At 44.1% G+C, this 21,495-nt stretch overlaps 1 protein-coding gene across 1 annotated transcript in view; it reads right to left on the reverse strand.

Moving 5' to 3' along the window:
• Positions 1-21,495, reverse strand: part of crebbpb (CREB binding protein b) — an 82,634-nt gene that overhangs the window by 48,628 nt on the left and 12,511 nt on the right. The window contains 1 exon segment of the mRNA XM_065010585.1: positions 12,493-13,067. Within this exon segment, the coding sequence (XP_064866657.1) occupies positions 12,493-13,067 (575 nt within the window).

The following is a 21,495-nucleotide window of genomic DNA, read 5'->3' on the forward strand; positions in this document are numbered from 1 at the left end:
GAATGAATGAGAAAGAAAACAAAATAGAGAATGAGAGTTCACATGCCCTATGCCAAACCAGGGGTGTACCGCTTGAATTTCTTTGAATGGCATTGGTAGCAGTACTGTAGCTACCGGAAACAACGACAGACCTGAGAGTATACCAGGTTGTGGTTGTCTCTGTTTCAAATAGTTGTCTCATGGCCAGACCACAAACCCAAAGGCTCTTTTACGTGCAACCAGTGCCACCATTGCAGAACTATCGCACAGGAAAAGTATTCTGTTGACAGCTTCTAAAATGGAGTATCAAGTCAAGCACTTCATTAACTGTAAAACCACTCATGTCATCTACAGTTTGGAATGTCCACAGTGCAAGGTGTTCTACATTGGACGGACAAAGAGACGCCTTCAAGACAGCTTAGCGGAACACAAGTACGCCATACGGGTAGGCAATGAAGACGATGGCAAGGCACTACAAGTCCTTACACCATGGCAACCCTGCCTCCCTTCATGTTCCGGCCTCATTTAGAAAAGGGGACCATCTTAAACAGCTAAACCAAAGGGAACATTTTGGGATTTACAAACTACAGGCCACTAAGTACACTGGTTTAAATGAAGATATGGATTTACAAATTACAGGCCACTAAATACCCTGGTTTAAATGAAGATATGGATTTACAGACTACAGGCCACTAAGTACCCTGGTTTAAATGAAGATATGGATTTACAAATTACATGCCACTAAGTACCCTGGTGTAAATGAAGATATGGATTTACAAATTACATGCCACTAAGTACCCTGGTTTAAATGAAGATATGAATTTACAAATTACATGCCACTAAGTACCCTGGTTTAAATGAAGATATGAATTTACAAATTACATGCCACTAAGTACCCTGGTTTAAATGAAGATATGTATTTACAAATTACATGCCACTAAGTACCCTGGTTTAAATGAAGATATGGATTTACAAATTACATGCCACTAAGTACCCTGGTTTAAACGAAGATATGGATTTACAAATTACATGCCACTAAGTACCCTGGTGTAAATGAAGATCTGGATTTACAAATTACATGCCACTAAGTACCCTGGTTTAAATGAAGATATGAATTTACAAATTACATGCCACTAAGTACCCTAAATGAAGATTTGGATTTCTCACCTTTCCTGTAGGGTTGTGAGAGGTCCATTTTCTGTCATCTAGTGGACATTTTGCTCTATTGCCCTCAGCTATGTTTAGACTGTTGTCCATGTTTGCTGTGTTCCAGTGTACTATGGAATAGACAGCTCTCCTATTCTTGACACTTTGCCCAGTCATATTTAAGGTTAGAACTACCTTTCTAGGCGTTCTGATGCTTCTAGCTTGGAGTTGAATTTTTTGATAACATATGTACAGTATTTCACTTTTTAATGTGTATCGTAAAGCTTACTAGATTTACATTTACATTTAAGTCATTTAGCAGACGCTCTTATCCAGAGCGACTTACAAATTGGTGCTTTCACCTTATGACATCCAGTGGAACAGCCACTTTACAATAGTGCATCTAAGTCTTTTAAGAGGGGGGGGTGAGAAGGATTACTTTATCCTATCCTAGGTATTCCTTAAAGAGGTGGGGTTTCAGGTGTCTCCGGAAGGTGGTGATTGACTCCGCTGTCCTGGCGTCGTGAGGGAGTTTGTTCCACCATTGGGGGCCAGAGCAGCGAACAGTTTTGACTGGGCTGAGCGGGAACTGTACTTCCTCAGTGGTAGGGAGGCGAGCAGGCCGGTGGATGAACGCAGTGCCCTTGTTTGGGTGTAGGGCCTGATCAGAGCCTGGAGGTACTGAGGTGCCGTTCCCCTCACAGCTCCGTAGGCAAGCACCATGGTCTTGTAGCGGATGCGAGCTTCAACTGGAAGCCAGTGGAGAGAGCGGAGGAGCGGGGTGACGTGAGAGAACTTGGGAAGGTTGAACACCAGACGGGCTGCGGCGTTCTGGATGAGTTGTAGGGGTTTAATGGCACAGGCAGGGAGCCCAGCCAACAGCGAGTTGCAGTAATCCAGACGGGAGATGACAAGTGCCTGGATTAGGACCTGCGCCGCTTCCTGTGTGAGGCAGGGTCGTACTCTGCGGATGTTGTAGAGCATGAACCTACAGGAACGGGCCACCACCTTGATGTTAGTTGAGAACGACAGGGTGTTGTCCAGGATCACGCCAAGGTTCTTAGCGCTCTGGGAGGAGGACACAATGGAGTTGTCAACCGTGATGGCGAGATCATGGAACGGGCAGTCCTTCCCCGGGAGGAAGAGCAGCTCCGTCTTGCCGAGGTTCAGCTTGAGGTGGACTAGACAACTAGATGTTGTCCAATGAATTCTGTAACCACTCTCCCTTCAAATCAGAGCTGACTGGAAAAGCTGTTCAAAAGAGGATATTATCATTTCTTTGTACTCCCTGAGGAAGACCATGCAGAGGAAATGCGTCAGAGATATTAAACTTAGTTTCCATTGAACATGCCATACAGATAGGCATTTTAATTCATTATATGAAGTGCCTTGGTCCTCCTCGTTTTTTGATGACCAATGTGCCCCTTTAACCTCTCTGCGCACCGAACGGGGTTAGCGGGATTAAATTCGACAACATACGGTGATCGCTACAAAAATAGTCATATTAAACATTAATGAAAATACAAGTGTCTCACATGGGTCGAAAGCCTAGAATCTTGCTAATCCAACTGCGCTGTCAGATTTAAAAAAGGATTTACTGCAAAAGAATACGATGCAATTAGAGCCCCATAAAAAACAACTATTTCAACCAGCACACAAAATCACAAACTGCAATGAAATAAATTGTTTACCTTTGACGATCTTCGTCTGTTTGCAATCCCAATGCTCATTGTTACACAATCAATTGTCTTTTATTTGATCAAATCAATTTTTATAGCCTAACACGAAACATTTTGTGAACCGCTTGCGTCTTGAATTCCGTCTCATTCCATTTTTGACGACACATCTTGATCCAAGATGGCGTAGCAGTCGGACGTGTGTTTGTCTTGTCCCGTCCTGTATAGTGTAAATATAGTTCTCCTCGGTTTTTTTTCTGTATATATTTCGTACATATTTTAATCTCACTTTCCAACTACAGGCTGAATATACTCTCCTGCAACCCGCATCACCCAATGCGGTTCGAATCTGCTTTTTCTATACTTTAGAACCGGAACCCTCATCAGAAGCTAGCCAGCTAACTAGCTACTAGCTAGTAGCTAGCCACTGCTAGCGGTCTTCAAAGCTAACTAGGACACCAGCGCGACATCAACCCAGAGCATATCAGACTGCTTTTTCTCTACCACATCTCCGGATTCCTACCGCAAGAGCTGAACCTTTACACCGGATCATCGCAACTAGCTAGCTGCATTCCGAGTGGCACCAGTTAGCCTTGAGCTAGCCTCGAGCTAAGCCCATCTCCCGACTAGCCGAAGAGGTCCAACAATACCCTCTACTGCCGACACGGAGCCCCGCCGATCCATCACGACTGGTCCGCCGACGTAATCGTCCGAGGTGGTTTCAACAGGCTTTTCCGTTGCGACATCGCCAAAGATCCATCTGCTGGCCAAGGCCCGCGAGCTTTCTGAATCGCTGTGTCTCCAGCTCACCTAGCGTACTAGAGCACCTGTAGCATACTCATGGGCTACAATTACCCGGGCCCACGACCGGTCTGTCGATGTCACCGCATGAAGAGGAATAAACAGACTCACCCCATCGCGACGTCCCCCAAAGGTTAACTCTCTAGCCCTCGCTATCTCCCTGCTTGCTAATTCGGCCTGCTAACGGCTAGCTTGTCAAGCTCCGGTCTGCTAACTGCTAACTTGTCTAGCCCGGGCCTACGAACTGTTAGCTTGTTAGCAAAGGCCTGCTAACAGTCTGAACCACCGCGTCCCAATCACTCTCTGAACCCATTTACTTTCTATCTCTTTTTGATTTTTAATTTGTTTATACCTTCCGGAAACCTGCCTCACCCAATGTGATACGGAATCGCTATTACTTTTAATTTTATTTTTATGACACACTCAAGAACCTCCAGACGCTAACCAGCTAACTAGCTACAAGCTATTTAGTCATTGTTAGTTTTTTAAAAACCTGGATAACACTCGCCAGCCCAGCTTCCCTGCCCATCCACCGCTGCCCCCTGGACACTGATCTCTTGGCTACATAGCTGACGCACGCTGGACTGTCCATTAATCACGGTACTCCATTCTGCTTGTTTGTTTTACCTGTCGGCCCCGTTGCCTAGTCAACGCCATTTTACCTGCTGTTTGTTGTGCTAGCTAATTAGCCTCGCCTACTGTTTTTAGCTAGCTTTCCAAATTCAACACCTGTGATTACTGTATGCCTCGCTGTATGTCCCTCTCAAATGTCAATATGCCTTGTATACTGTTGTTCAGGTTAGTTATCATTGTTTTAGTTCACAATGGAGCCCCTAGATCCACTCTGCATACCCCTGTTACCTCCTTTGTCCCACCCCCCACACATGCGGTGACCTCACCCATTACAACCAGCATGTCCAGAGATACAACCTCTCTCATCATCACCCAGTGCCTGGGCTTACCTCCGCTGTACCCGCACCCCACCATACCCCTGTCTGCGCATTATGCCCTGAATATATTCTACCATGCCCAGAAACCTGCTCCTCTTATCCTCTGCCCCCAACGCTCTAGGCGACCAATTTTGATAGCCTTTAGCCGCACCCTCATACTACTCCTTCTCTGTTCCGCGGGTGATGTGGAGGTAAACCCAGGCCCTGCATGTCCCCAGGCACCCTCATTTGTTGACTTCTGTGATCGAAAAAGCCTTGGTTTTATGCATGTCAACATCAGAAGCCTCCTCCCTAAGTTTGTTTTACTCACTGCTTTAGCACACTCTGCTAACTCTGATGTCCCTGATGTCCTTGCCGTGTCTGAATCCTGGCTCAGGAAGGCCACCAAAAATTCAAGGATTTCCATACCCAACTATAACATCTTCCGTCAAGATAGAACTGCCAAAGGGGGCGGAGTTGCAGTCTACTGCAGAGATAGCCTGCAAAGTAATGTCATACTTTCCAGGTCCATACCCAAACAGTTCGAACTACTAATTTTGAAAATTACTCTCTCCAGAAATAAGTCTCTCACTGTTGCCGCCTGCTACCGACCACCCTCAGCTCCCAGCTGTGCCCTGGACACCATTTGTGAATTGATCGCCCCCCCATCTAGCTTCAGAGTTTGTTCTGTTAGGTGACCTAAACTGGGATATGCTTAACACCCCGGCAGTCCTACAATGTAAGCTAGATGCCCTCAATCTCACTCAAATCATCAAGGAACCCACCAGGTACAACCCTAACTCTGTAAACAAGGGCACCCTCATAGACGTTATCCTGACCAACTGGCCCTCCAAATACACCTCCGCTGTCTTCAACCAGGATCTCAGCGATCACTGCCTGATTGCCTGTATCCGCCACGGAGCCGCAGTCAAACGACCACCCCTCATCACCGTCAAACGCTTCCTAAAACACTTCTGTGAGCAGGCCTTTCTAATCGACCTGGCCCGGGTATCCTGGAAGGACATTGACCTCATCCCGTCAGTTGAGGATGCCTGGTCATTCTTTAAAAGTAACTTCCTCACCATTTTAGATAAGCACGCTCCGTTCAAAAGATGCAGAACCAAGAACAGATACAGCCCTTGGTTCACTCCAGACCTGACTGCCCTCGACCAGCACAAAAACATCCTGTGGCGGACTGCAATAGCATCGAATAGCCCCCGTGATATGCAACTGTTCAGGGAAGTCAGGAACCAATACACGCAGTCAGTCAGGAAAGCTAAGGCCAGCTTCTTCAGGCAGAAGTTTGCATCCTGTAGCTCCAACTCCAAAAAGTTCTGGGACACTGTGAAGTCCATGGAGAACAAGAGCACCTCCTCCCAGCTGCCCACTGCACTGAGGCTAGGTAACACGGTCTCCACCGATAAATCCATGATTATCGAAAACTTCAATAAGCACTTCTCAACGGCTGGCCATGCCTTCCGCCTGGCTACTCCAACCTCGGCCAACAGCTCCGCCCCCCCCGCAGCTCCTCGCCCAAGCCTCTCCAGGTTCTCCTTTACCCAAATCCAGATAGCAGATGTTCTGAAAGAGCTGCAAAACCTGGACCCGTACAAATCAGCTGGGCTTGACAATCTGGACCCTCTATTTCTGAAACTATCTGCCGCCATTGTCGCAACTCCTATTACCAGCCTGTTCAACCTCTCTTTCATATCGTCTGAGATCCCCAAGGATTGGAAAGCTGCCGCAGTCATCCCCCTCTTCAAAGGGGGAGACACCCTGGACCCAAACTGCTATAGACCTATATCCATCCTGCCCTGCCTATCTAAGGTCTTCGAAAGCCAAGTCAACAAACAGGTCACTGACCATCTCGAATCCCACTTCGAATCCCTCGAAGCCTCCTTCACTCACGCCGCCAAGCTTACCCTAGTAAAACTGACTATCCTACCGATCCTCGACTTCGGCGATGTCATCTACAAAATGGCTTCCAACACTCTACTCAGCAAACTGGATGCAGTCTATCACAGTGCCATCCGTTTTGTCACTAAAGTACCTTATACCACCCACCACTGCGACTTGTATGCTCTAGTCGGCTGGCCCTCGCTACATATTCGTCGCCAGACCCACTGGCTCCAGGTCATCTACAAGTCCATGCTAGGTAAAGCTCCGCCTTATCTCAGTTCACTGGTCACGATGGCAACACTCATCCGTAGCACGCGCTCCAGCAGGTGTATCTCACTGATCATCCCTAAAGCCAACACCTCATTTGGCCACCTTTCGTTCCAGTACTCTGCTGCCTGTGACTGGAACGAACTGCAAAAATCGCTGAAGTTGGAGACTTTTATCTCCCTCACCAACTTCAAACATCAGCTATCCGAGCAGCTAACCGATCGCTGCAGCTGTACATAGTCTATTGGTAAATAGCCCACCCATTTTCACCTACCTCATTCCCATACTGTTTTTATACTGTTCTTTTATTTATTTACTTTTCTGCTCTTTTGCACACCAATATCTCTACCTGTACATGACCATCTGATCATTTATCACTCCAGTGTTAATCTGCAAAATTGTATTATTCGCCTACCTCCTCATGCCTTTTGCACACATTGTATATAGACTGCCCATTTTTTTCTACTGTGTTATTGACTTGTTAATTGTTTACTCCATGTGTAACTCTGTGTTGTCTGTTCACACTGCTATGCTTTATCTTGGCCAGGTCGCAGTTGCAAATGAGAACTTGTTCTCAACTAGCCTACCTGGTTAAATAAAGGTAAAAAAAAAAAAAAAAAAAAAAAAATCCAGGTAAATAACCCACACAGAACGTGACTTTTCCAGTTATGTTTGGTTTCATTGCAATCAACTGGTGTGTTTGTAACACAACCAAACCTGATGGGTCATTTCGCGGGATGTATTGACTGTAAGAAACCGATTTGAAGACAACAAGTAATGACATCATTGTGCACCAATGATATGACCGCTGTTTCGTTGATTGACTGTATTTTAACCCAATGACCACTGATCATCTTGAAATCTAGCTGGGTAGATAGCCAATGAGCTGAGGTAAACGGCAATATGTAATGTTTATGTGTTGGAAGACCAATCCATGTAGTAAACTCTGGCGTAAAGAGGGTCATTGAAGTTTCATACCGGAAGGAGCAACGCATGTTACGCACAACATTGTTTTGGTAAAGTGCGTCTTCAGCTGTTTATACATCAATCAGTATGGCGACTAAGTCAGGGAACGCTAAATTGGAGTCTAGATATACAGATGTACACACAATTTTAGAAGAAATTGATCGGGAAAATGAGACAGATTGTTGTAGGACGATTAATTTAGCGATTCCCAAATGGAGGAATATTTTTTGAACGGAGAGGACATCGTTTTGGACTGGTAAGTTTCTCATGCCAATGCCGTTGTTTGAAATTAATAATGTAAAATATTATTTGTGAAATGAAATAGCCTATTTGAGGCTGTTGAGGGGAGGGCAGGCCCACAACAATGGCCAAAGTGAAATGGAGACAGTAGATACAGCTGGTCTGTTGTAATATAATAGAGACAGTAGATCTAGCTGAAATGTCATAATATAAAATACAGTAGATCTAGCAGGTCATAATAATATATTCAACCTTATGTTCCCTGTACTTTATATATATCTGTTTATTATACCTTTTGATACAGGGCTCATATGTGAAACTATTCTAACTGAACATTTTCTTACACAGTGACACTGACTCCGAATGGGAGCCCCTGTGCCAAGGTGTCCATCCCCCACTGAAGCTGGTTCATCCAGCTCCTGCCACAAGTGGTGTTCATCTGCCCAAATTTATTTCTGCAGGCATGGATGTGCCTCAGGGCCAAAAGGGCACAGCATGGAAGTCCCCCATCACCTGCACCACCAGCTTGGTGACCCTCTGCTTTACAGCAGAAAGAGACTGCTGTGGCACATGGCATCAGCAGCACAATATTGTGTAGAGGACTGAGGCTCTTCCAAATATTGAAAGTGTTATTTTGTTAATGGTTTTTTTTTTAAATGTTTTTTCTCCATTTTATTTGGGGGGGGTTAGAATACCATTTTGGTATTTTGTATATAGTTATTCCATTCAAAATGTATAACTTTACCAATTTGGCCATTTGGGTACATTTGGGCTACTTGTGTGGGACACCTAGGTGACTTCATGATAAATGTCATGTAGCACACTCATTTTGGAAGTTATCATTCTGAAACGTTGCACAAGTACTGTTGCCCTCTTATATTTATCACTGAAATTGTCCCCATCATCCTATCTGAATGTTTGTTTTGTCTTGTTCATTTTAAAGATACAACAACAAAAATGAAAATACGTATGGTTTTTTCATTGTATTATCTAAACCAGATCTATTGTGTTATATTCTCCTACATTCAATTCACATTTACACAAACTTCAGTGTTTTCTTTCAAATGAAATCAAGAATATGCATATCCTTGGTTATGTGCCTGAGCTACAGGCAGTTAGATTTGGGTATGTCTTCAGGCGGAAATTGAAAAAAGTAGGGGGGTAGCTCTAAGATGTTAACCAAAGAGCACCTTCTGTCTTCCAAAATCTACTATTGTGTACCTTAGCAGCACTTCCCTTCCCCCTCTTTTTACTAGAAGTTGTCTCATGTTGTTGTGCCTACTGAACCGTCCTACTGATTCTCACAGACCACCACATCTCTGAATGGCAACAGTAGGTGTACTCTAGCTAGCGGGGGTGCTGTATGTAAAGCATGTCTGCTCATCAAGGTGGGGATGAATTCTATTTCAATTCAGGAAGTACACTGAAAATACTTTTCTCTTCAATTAGAAACATTTGGAATGATGATTTTTGTTTGGTCTACTGTCTGAATGAATGGAATTGACCCCAAACCTGCTGCTGATTCAGACAGATACTAAGAACGCTGGGCTGACACTCTGGTGTCTGCCACACTTCAGCAGCATGCGTTAGTCTTGTGGCAGCTGTGCAATGTCAATACTGCCAGAGCCAGCTCTTTTATCTAGCAACCACAGCCTAACCAACGTACCATGGCATGTACACACTATCCTCCACGGCTTGAAATCCCTCTTTCTCCTGGCAGTAGGTTAGATGGTGAAGATACACCCAGGGTTGACCCTGCTACTGTTGCTGGGGCCTAACTATGGAAGACATGATGTTACTCCCGGTCAGTACTGTGTAAGAAAGCAACGCCAGACAGTCACGTGTGTCAGCGAGCCTGGGGGTTTGTTTTATGTGGTGACGGCCTGCATGTGTCGAGTCTGTATGAACTAGCAAGCTGGTTTCCCCGTAGTTTCCTGTCAAGCCACAACAGTAGCAGAGAAAACCCATAGACATCCCTGAAACTAGCACTACCACACAACTACTACACACTTTTCACAAATCAACAGATCGAGCTAGTCTTTCTCTAAACACTACTATGCTTTCTCAGACTTGTCATCAGTACGTTTCTGCAAAGGAAATAATCTCCCTTCACCCACCTATATCCACATTCCAAAACAACTCGAAGCAGGTAAATAGTAGGCCTAAGTCTATGGGATATTAATGAAATACCAAGCTATAATCAAGTTACAGGCCTAACCATAGAATTCAAATTAAATACATTTATATGGGCCTCTCTCTCCATGCTTTAGCCTCAGCCTTACCTACAAGCGAGACAGGCGAGGGAACACCTATTCACCCAATACACTGACCTCAGAGCAGACAGCAGGCTGACTCCAGTTGCTCCAACCAGCTAGCCAAGCAAGGGAATCCAGTTGATAACGTTAGCATTGATCCGCTATGGAGAACTCTGACTACAGTAGCTACAGGAAAAATCCTGTTATTGGAAAAAACTGTTCGGAGGTCAGCCTGTGCTCCTAACATGCTATGAAAGGTCACTTCTGCTGTCCTGGAGGGATGTCTTCAACACCCCAGCTGGGTGTCCTGTTCCTCCCAAAATCCCAGGGTAAGATTACAGATGGATGTGCATATGGTGGGTGGGAGACAAGGATGCATCAGAGAGAGACCCAACAGATGCATGTGTACATGTACTGACCAACAGGGATTATAGCGCTCAATCGGTACAAGAACAATGCACACTCACACTGAGCAGGGAATCCCTGTTCCAAACAGAGACATGACTTTGAATCTCATAGCTCAGCAGTGATATGAGCAGGGATACCAGAGCTGTACCGACAATTCTGTCACCAAACCAACAACAAGCTTCCTATCTGGACAGACAGATGTCCTGATGCAAAGCATGAAACAGACAGCCATGATGCCATGAACAAGCCAGTTAGAAAGCATTGCTCCCAGAGCACGGGAAGACTGTGGGACACAGTAAAGCAAGGACATCACTTCCCACTCCCATCGGTGTCAAGCCTGGATGAATATAATGAAATAAAAGATAAATATACAGTACCAGTCAAAAGTTTGGACACAACTTTTCTTTATTTGTACCATTTTCTACATTGTAGAATAATAGTGAAGACATCAAAACTATGAAATCATGTAGTAACCTAAAATGATTGTATATTTGAGATTATTCTAAGTAGCCACCCTTTGCCTTGATGACAGCTTTGCACACTCTTGGGCACTCTGTCAGCCAGCTTCATGAGGTAGTCACTTGGAATGCATTTCAATGAACAGATTTGCCTTGTTAAAAGTTCATGTTTGAGCCAATTGGTTGTTGTGACATGGTGGGAGGGGTATACAGAAGAAAGCCCATATTATGGCAAGTACAGCTCAAATAAGCAAAGAGAAATGGCAGTCTATCATTAATTTCAGACAGAAAATGAAGAACTTTGAAAGCTTCTTCGAGTGCAGTCGCAAAAACCATCAAGCGCAATGATGAAACTGGCTCTCATGAGGACCGCCACAGGAAAGGACGATGCAGAGTTCTCTGCAGCAGAGGATAAATTCATTTGAGTTACCTCAGAAATCGCAGCCCAAATAAATGCTTCACAGAGTTAAAGTAACCGACATCTTAACAACTGTTCAGAGGAGACTGCATGAATCAGGCCTTCATGGTCGAGTTGCTGCAAAGAAACCACTACTAACGGACACCAGTAAGAAAAGGAGACTTGCTTGGGCCAAGAAACACAAGCAATGCACATTACACCGGTGGAAATATGTCCTTTGGTCTGATGGGTTCCAATAGCCGTGTCTTTGTGAGATGCAGAGTAGATTAATGGGTTATCTCCACATGTGTGGTTCTCAAGATGAAGCACGGAGGTGGTGGTGTGATGGTGCTTTGCTGGTGACACTCAGTGATTTATTTAGAATTCAAGGCAGACATAACCAACATGGCTACCACAGCATTCTGCAGCGATACGCCATCCCACCTGGTTTGCACTTAGTGGGCCTATCATTTGTTTTTCAACAGGACATTGACAAAACACACCTCCAGGCTGTGTAAGGGATATTTGACCAAAACGAAGAGTGATGGAGTGCTGCATCAGATGACCTGGCCTCCACAATGACCCGACCTAAACACCAATTGAGATGGTTTGGGATGAGTTGGACCGCAGAGTGAAGCCAACAAGTGCTCATCATAAGTGGGAACTCCTTCAAGACAGTTGAAAAAGCATTCCAGGTGAAGCTGGTTGAGAGAATGCCAAGAGTGTGCAAAAGCTGTCAAGGCAAAGGGTGGCTACTTTGAAGAATGTCAAATATTAAGTATATTTTGATTTGTTTAACACTTTCTTGTTTACTAGATGATTCCATGTGTTATTTCATAGTTTTGATGTCTTCATTATTATTCTATAGTAAAAATAAAGAAAAACCCTCAAATGAGTAAATGTGTCGAAACTTGACAGGTACTGTATATATAAATGACCAATGTATTTACTCCAGTTTTACAATCACAAATCATAGGCCATGGCAATGACTTTTCCTGACCAGACTCGTCAAAACCCTCGGTCCCAAGTGAAGCCAGACAGTAAACAGACAGTACATGCACCAACACTCACCTTATTCATGTTGCTAGCCTGCTGGGCGTTCATGGTGTTGTGAGCTCCCATCTGCCCTCCTCCCTGAGCCAGAGTCTCAGCCAGCACACTGCTGCCTCCCGGCCCCACGCCCCCCCCAGCACCCTGCATGGCCTGGAGCTGGTACTGCTGCAGCCCCAGCCTGCCCCGTCCTGCCGGCCCCAGGGCCCCGTTCATCACCTGGCCCGGCATCCCGTGTCCATGGCTGTTCATCATAGCCTGGTTGAAGCCCGCCATGGAGCCGTTGCCTTGTTGTCCGCTGGCAGGGCTTCCTTTCTGGGCTTGGTTGGGCGAGCCCTGGCCCATGGGGACTTTCCCCATCATGGGGCCCATGCCACCGGACCCAGCACCGCCCGCTCTCAGGAGCTCAGACAGCTGCTTGTGTTTGGCGGCAGCATCAGGGACCATGGAGCCCAGGCCCCGGGGACCTCCTCCAGGCACTCCTCCCCCCCCACCAGGGGCACCGTTGGAGGGCATGCTCATCAGGCCACCCAGGTCCCCGTTGGGGATCAGCTCGTCTGGGAGGTCATTCTCCAGGTCGAACAGCGACACCAGGTCTAATGGGAGAAAAATGTAGTTTAGAAGGTGTGGTTTCTACACCTGTTCTCTCAGTAACTTTCAGTATGATTTGTCTGTTGTGCTTGTTTGACAAGAAACTGTCCAAAGGAAAAAACACTCATACAGATGAACAAATTACCATCAAACGATTTCTACACTACAAACACCTTCTGTACCTGTCATTCTCCAACCGGGCAGAAGCATTGCTTTGCAAAAAATAAAACTGCAGTGTCAAAATCGAATTGTTGCTGTCAACATTAAAATGAAGGGAAAGTCCCCACAGAACAGAATAGTATCCAATTCACAGATCGTCAAAACGGCAGTCAGAGTGAGATAAAGGCTTAGGCCAGTTTACCATCAGCCTGCCTGACTGTTAGCGTGGCTGTCAAAAGTTACCAAATGTCCAAATATAGTCCAGGAACAGAACGGACGACAGTCCTGACTTTGCACAATACACAAACACGCCCTTACTGAAAGTCACATTTAGTACTGACGAACACACACAGACACACACACAGACCGACACACACACACACAACCTACACAGACCGACACACCTACACAGTCCTACACACAACACATAACCTACACAGACCGACACACACACATAACCTACACAGACCGACACACACACACACATAACCTACACACACCGACACACACACACACACATAACCTACACAGAGCGACACACACACACACACATAACCTACAAAGACCGACACACACACACAATCAACCTACACAGACCGACACACACACACAATCAACCTACACAGACCGACACACACACACAATCAACCTACACAGACCGACACACACACAACCTACACAGACCAACCTACACACACACACCCCTACACAGACCGACACACACACCCTACACAGACCGACACACACACCCTACACAGACCGACACACACACACACACAACCTACACAGACCACACACACACAACCTACACAGACCGACACACACAACCTACACAGACCGACACACACAACCTACACAGACCGACACACACACACCTACACAGACCGACACACACAACCTACACAGACCGACACACACACAACACCTACACAGACCGACACACACACAACCTACACAGACCGACACACACACAACCTACACAGACCGACACACACACACACACACACAACCTACACAGACCGACACACAATCCCAGCTGCTGGATATGCTAGCTTAATCTACCCCTTCCTCTCTCTGCTGCTGGAGTGTAGCCCACATGCTAATCTAGGACTGAAGAACTGCAGTCTGCTTGGAAGATGTGCCAAGACTGGGTGTGTGTGGGTGTGTTCACTGCATAGAGGTCCCAAGGCAATTCCTAAAAATAGCCTAGCCATGTACCTTGGTTTCCACTGGGGAAATGTGGTGCCTGACATTTGACTGGCAGCATTTTACATGTGCCTAACATTTTTGAAATTTACCGGACCCATGTGCATTGGGTGCGTAACCCAATTAGGGCATGAACCCACGGTGCTCAGAATGATATCTGTCAGAGGTCAGAACCTTGTAATAACAGGATGTAGGATGGGACATAAACCTAACAACTTCAATTACTAATCTCTCTTACCAGAGAAAATAAATTATATTCACTGAGAATACATCTCAGTGTTCACCTAATAGCAGGAACAACTCCATCTAGGTGGTCAGAACCAGGTAATATAAGGATGTATGATGCAAAAATAAACCTAACGATATCAATAATTAATTTATCTTACCAGGATCTAAAAAAATGTTTTTACTGAGAATACATTACATAGGATGAAGCAATATTCCAATCCGCAGCTCCATACTACTTGCCTGACAGAGAACTGATCATATACACTCGTTGTTGGGGGGGATTGGCAAGGGGTGTGGGGAGGTCCAGAGGTGACATTGGACCATTTCATTGGATTCATCATGTCTAACTCATTGTTACAAAAACAGTTTGGGTCAAATGCTGTGTTAAGTACCATATTTATTAAATATAATATATTTTGAGGTGAAATTACACTATAGTGTACTTTGAAGCAATGTAAGACATGCCTCATAAAACGGTCAGGTTTCAAACAATGAAGTACGTTTTCAAAAAGCATACTGCAATGCTCATTGCAAAGTGCTATGTGATGCACTTGAAGCCTGCCTATCGTTGCCTGTGCATTTGAATGGCGAATTGAAAAGCGTGCTTCAATTACCATCGTATATATTTTCAAACCATGGCCATCAAAACTGTTTTTAACAAGCAATTGTACTTAGAATTGTTGGGCAGTGATTGGGCTTATAAAAGCATGTTGCACTCCAGCAGCAACGAACGATACGTTGGAGTTGAAGCAGCAGCTCTTGCACTGTCCGATAGATGTTCTTCTTAGGTTCTGTAAACTGTGCGTGTTAGTAGTGCATGGGTCCGCTGTTTGTTCACCCGCTCAAAATCGCTAATAACCCATCCGCAACCACCCGACTATATGTGATACAGGGAAAATCTGAGGCCCACGCCCAACCCTAACACGCAAATATAGAAAAATGCACTCGAGGCTACAGTCAGACTGCAAAACGAGTGCAGGATATTGTTTTTCCTGATTTAGACAATTTGGTAGGCTATTTGTTAGTCACCTTGACAAAAGAGAAGCTACGTTTATCTAATTATAGACATATGTTGCCCTAGAAGACTAAATAAACTCTTGCTCAACAAGAATAATTTAATATATAAAGAGAATTAATGCTTCAAATCTAGTTAACGTCTGTAAAGTTCTCGGTCTTCTGTCGCGGAGCAAAGACGTTTAGGGACTGGGGAGAAAACACAAAGCAGAAAGAAAAAACTAAGATTGATGTCATTTGAAAAATGTGCACAATTTGACCAGTTGCAAAGAAAAGGCTGTGAAAACGATCCAACGTGTTTCTAATAGGGTTTCAGTTGGGCTTCGGTGCATATTGTGTTGAAACACTCAAAATCAGCTTTTATGTTGAAGACAGCCTTTCTACAGATCGTATCTGAGCATTGCATTCTCTAAAGATGCATTTTTTTGGCCTACATTTTGTGAATAATATTTGCTATTTGCACAGGACCAAGTATAACCAGAGAACATTGGTTATGTATTTAATACCCCAGAATGCCCATTATTCCAGAGGACGATTCGATATATGTTTTCCCCCCAAACTGTCACCTGTAATTGTAACTTGTTTTTTAACAGAAGTTTTTCTCTAGGAGGAGAGATATTTCAACAAGTCCAGGCGATGACAGGCTACACTGAACTCCAGCTTGGTTCCCAAGTTCCTAAACCAAACCATCTTTGGTATAGTGTTGCCATAATATTTGAATTGAAGAAGTGTGATCATAATCATTAGGTTATTCCAGCGATCCGCAGTAGAAGACATCCTAAATGCCCCCAGCCTACAGATGGGAGCTAAACAGCTAACTTGCATTTGATATGCATTTTTAGGCTATGGATGAGAAAGTGAACTTCTTCCAAACGTTTAGCCTGGTTGTATGCTGCTTTGCGATCTATTAAAAGTAGAGGTCGACCGATTATGATTTTTCAACGCCGATACCGATTATTGGAGGACCCAAAAAAAAGCCGATGCCGATTAAATCGGACAATTTTTTTATATTTATTTGTAATAATGAACATTACAACAATACTGAATGAGCACTTATTTTAACTTAATATAATACATAAATAAAATCAATTTAGCCTCAAATAAATAATGAAACATGTTCAATTTGGTTTAAAAAATGCAAAAACAAAGTGCTGGAGAAGAAAGTAAAAGTGCATTATGTGCCACGTAAAAAATCTAACGTTTAAGTTCCTTGCTCAGAACATGAGAACATATGACAGCTGGTCGTTCCTTTTAACATGAGTCTTCAATATTCCCGGGTAAGAAGTTTTAGGTTGTAGTTGTTAAAGGAATTATAGGACCATTTCTCTCTATACCATTTGCATTTCATATACCTTTGACTATTGGATGATCTTATAGGCACTTTAGTATTGCCAGTGTAACAGTATAGCTTCCGTCCCTCTCCTCGCCCCTAACTGGGCTTGAACCAGGAACACATCGACAACAGCCACACTCGAAGCAGCATTACCCATCGCTCCACAAAAGCCGCGGCCCTTGCAGAGCAAGGGGAACAACCACTCCGAGTCACGTTTGAAACGCTATTAGCACACACCCCACTAACTAGCTAGCAATTTCAAATCGGTTATACCAGCCTAATCTCGGGAGTTGATAGGCTTGGAGTCATAAACAGCTCAATGCTTGAATCACAGCGAAGAGCTGCTGGCAAAATGCATGAATGCTTACGAGCCTGCTGCTGCCTACCATCGCTCAGTCAGACTGCTCTATCAAATATCAAATCATAGACTTAATTATAACATAATAACGATAAAATACGAGCCTTAGGTCATTAATATGGCCGAATCCGGAAACTATAATTTCAAAAACAAAACGTTTATTATTTCAGTGAAATACAGAACCGTTCAGTATTTTATCTAACGGGTGGCATCCCTAAGTCTAAATATTGCTGCCACATTGTACAACATTCAATGTTATGTCATAATTACGTAAAATTCTGGCAAATTAGTTCGCAATGAGCCAGGCGGCCCAAACTGCAATGAACGCAAGAGAAGTGACACAATTTCACCTGGTTAATATTGCCTGCTAACCGTTCTTTTAGCTAAATACGCAGGTTTAAAAATATATACTTCTGTGTATTGATTTGACGAAAGGCATTGATGTTTATGGTTAGGTACACGTAGCAGCAACGACAGTCCTTTTTCACGAATGCGCACCGCATCGATTATATGCAACGCAGGACACGCTATATAAACTAGTAATATCAACCATGTGTAATTAACTAGTGATTATGAATGATTGATTTTTATAAGATAAGTTTAATGCTAGCTAGCAAATTACCGTGAATTACCCCTGAACAAGGCAGTTAACCCACTGTTCCTAGGCTGTCATTGAAAATAAGAATGTGTTCTTAACTGACTTGCCTCGTTAAATAAAGTTCCACATTTTTTATTTAAAAAATATTCAATATATATATATATTTTTTTATCGGCATCCAAAATACCGATTTCCGATTGTTATTAAAATCGACAATTCCGATTAATCGATCAACCTCTAATTTGCATTAAACAGGTGCAATATGTGTTAATGATGCATTTGGCAATGTTCAATTCATTTGCAAAACACGTATAAACAAAAGCATTCATTGTCAAAGTTAATACATGTAAGCCCTTCATATGTAAACTATGCAGAGGACTTCGATCAATTTATCGAATCAGTTTGTTTTCTTGCTCAAACCGCAAGCAACACTTGTAAAACAGACATTTGTCTAAAAACACAGGGATGTCGATTCAAACAGGACTAGTATTATCAGAAAAACAGTAGGTTATTCTGGCCCGTTTCCATTTAACTCATCTACACAGTAGGTTATTCTGGCCCGTTTCCATTTAACTCATCTACACAGTAGGTTATTCTGGCCCGTTTCCATTTAACTCATCTACACAGTAGGCTACAGTTCGATTGACATGCCATAGGACTATTTGAAGTCCTGTCTTGTGACCATTTAATTTGTATAGTGTATCACAATCACACATAAAGCCAGCACTGCTATCATTCTTTTATCACCTCAACAAATCTTTTCCAAACATTACTTTTCTGGTCCTGCCTTTTTATTTTTATTTACCAGATAGCCTAAAATAATGAAAGAAAAAGCTCAGCATAAATCTATAATAATTTAGACATTTTTATAGGCCAAGTATTTTTTAAAGGTATGGTTTCTCTTTACTCAACACATCCACCCTGTGGATATAACCACAGGGGACTGCAGGTTAAGAGTCAACCTGCACTTCTCAAGTGCTCATGTGATAACTAAGATACATAATGACTAATAAAAACATGTGGCAATTTAATTCCACTAAATTATGCAAATTAACCTATAGACCAATCAGCAGGACCGGTCAAATGTATTTACATGGACTTGTATTTCCATCAATGAAGAGGCTAAAAAGCATTTCGCAATGGGATTTTTTTTCTTCCATCCAGACAATTCGCATTTTATTTATCCGTTTATTTTTGTTGTTGTTGCAAAAAGCAGCTATTAACGACTAACGCCCTGCCGTGTAGCCCATTCTCACACCTTTCCATCCCAACTCCACAGCCCCAACACATTACTGTCTCTCTGCTGTAATAACAGCTGTGTACCCAAACAATACCTGATACATGACGACAATGACTTTACTGTATCCGTTAGGAAGTTGTGTGTGTGTGTCATACATGTCTGAGGGGAGAGGTTGCACTGTGTTTCAACTAATAGGCTAACAATACCATGCCTCATTAACTGTAGTAGTGCTGAAGAGGGGTTGAGTAGGTGAGGAGGTTCTCCAAGGGAACAGTTGAACCACTTCATGACAACTCTGGCCTTAGTGTCTGACAGCAGTGAGAAGTCAGTCACATAGTGAAGTTGTGCCGGAAATGAATCGGCACGGAGGCCTGGGTCGTGTTCATTTGGGCACCCGGTAGCAAAACGTTTTGCAATGGATAATAAAAACCAAAATAAAAAAAATAAAAACATATTGGACAACTCCATATAGCACCTCCCTCTTTCACTCAGTTGGAGCATTTTGGTCCAAGTGAACCCGGCCCAAGGCTGGACTGACCAAAGCGTTGAGGGGAACTCAAGAATAATTGTGTGCGTGTATGCAGAGAAGGGTGACTGACACAAGAGCCTGGGCTCTGGGCTTCCCTCTCCAGTCTCCAGAGCAGCAGGGAGCATTCTTGTGGCTGGCTAGTGCCTTTGGGAGGAATGAACTCTGAGCGCTGAGTAAACACAACACACACGCAAATAGAGAGAGCACTAATGAGGCCTAGAGTCCAAATCACATGCTCATGTCAAGGTCCTGCACGTAAGGGTGTGTGTGCACGCTCAGAAAAAGATAACAATGGCATGAGAGGCAAACCGTCGCACGCCCAGCGCAGTGCCTTGACTGTCAGGTTCTCAAGTTGGAGAGATCCTCCCTCTTCCAGAATGGGAGCGCCTGAACAGGTTTCCAGGTTGTAATGGGATAGTCTGTTAGTGAGGTGAGACCAGTGCTGTCAGAGAACTCAAATGAAGATATACGGTCAGTTTAGGGGTTGAGCTTGACACCACTTAACCCCTTTATTAATTTGGCCGACAGTCACCGAATAATAATATCAGTAATTGCCATTTAGTAGACACTTTTGTCCAAAAAGACTTAGACTTCGTCAAGGCCATGCTCTACCAACTGAGCTACAGTGGACCCCTGAATGGGAAGAAATATTTCTACTAGGTCTATACAATATGCACATATACTATGAAGGCAAGCACCTTTGTCTCAGACACCACATCTAGTAGCAGCAGTCAGTCCTGTTACAGACTGAGCATGTATAGAGAGTGAGACCAGGAGACGAGACTTACAGAAAGAGAGACCAGCTGTAGTACCAGCATTCTGATAGACCATTCATCCATCTGACAACCATTTATTTTTAAAGTTCCATGGGCGAGAAGCCAAAACCCATCCAGGAGACAGCAGAATGCCAAGTGCAGCCAGGCGGGACATAAAAGTAGAACGATTTGAAAATACTTTGACATTTTGAGTCATCAAAAATCCTGAGAGTCCTCAAGGTTGTATAAGCTGAAGTGTGTCGGCTGGGCCACGACATGATGATTCACCCTGGTCTTTGTTACGACTGAAGCTGAACATCCTCCGTTAGACACACTCCAACCGGAGGTAAAAACAGTCAGGTTTCAGCACGCAGGAAGGCTGAGACTCTGATCCACAGACAATAGACCGGTTAGAGAGGGGGAGAGACTGGTCCACGGACCGGTTGGAGAGAGGGAGAGACTGGTCTACAGACCGGTTAGAGAGAGGGAGAGACTTGTCCACAGACCGGTTAGAGAGAAGAAAACACTCTGGTCCAGACAGGTCGGAGAGAGGAAAACACTCTGGTCCAGAGACAGGTCAGAGAGAGGGAGACCAGTCCACAGACAGGTCAGAGAGAGAGAGACACTCCTCAGCCACAGCTCCATTAAAACAACTGAGCCTCAGCCATACTACACTGACAGGCTTTATTTTCCCTGCCTACTGAGCTGCCTGGACTCAAGCCGGGTTAGAATGAGACTTTTCTAGCTCAGCTTCACTGAAACAGTTAGTCTACCTCAGCCTTGTTGCATATGACAGCAGACAGTCTAGTGAAGCCAAGCCTGAAACTAGAGGCTTCAAATGCATTGTTCTGATCAGGAGAGTTCAGAAGGACTCAGTGTGTTTGTGAACCTGCCAATATCCCTCAGTATCATCTCTTCTGATGGATCCTGACTCGCCCCTACTGACACTGACCTTAGGGCAGTTAGGCATGCCCACCAGTTATGGTTATTTGGAGAGGGTAAACTGTGCCTAA

The sequence above is a fragment of the Oncorhynchus nerka genome, linkage group LG26 (assembly GCF_034236695.1).
Source record: "Oncorhynchus nerka isolate Pitt River linkage group LG26, Oner_Uvic_2.0, whole genome shotgun sequence".
Classification (NCBI taxonomy): Eukaryota; Metazoa; Chordata; class Actinopteri; order Salmoniformes; family Salmonidae; genus Oncorhynchus; species Oncorhynchus nerka.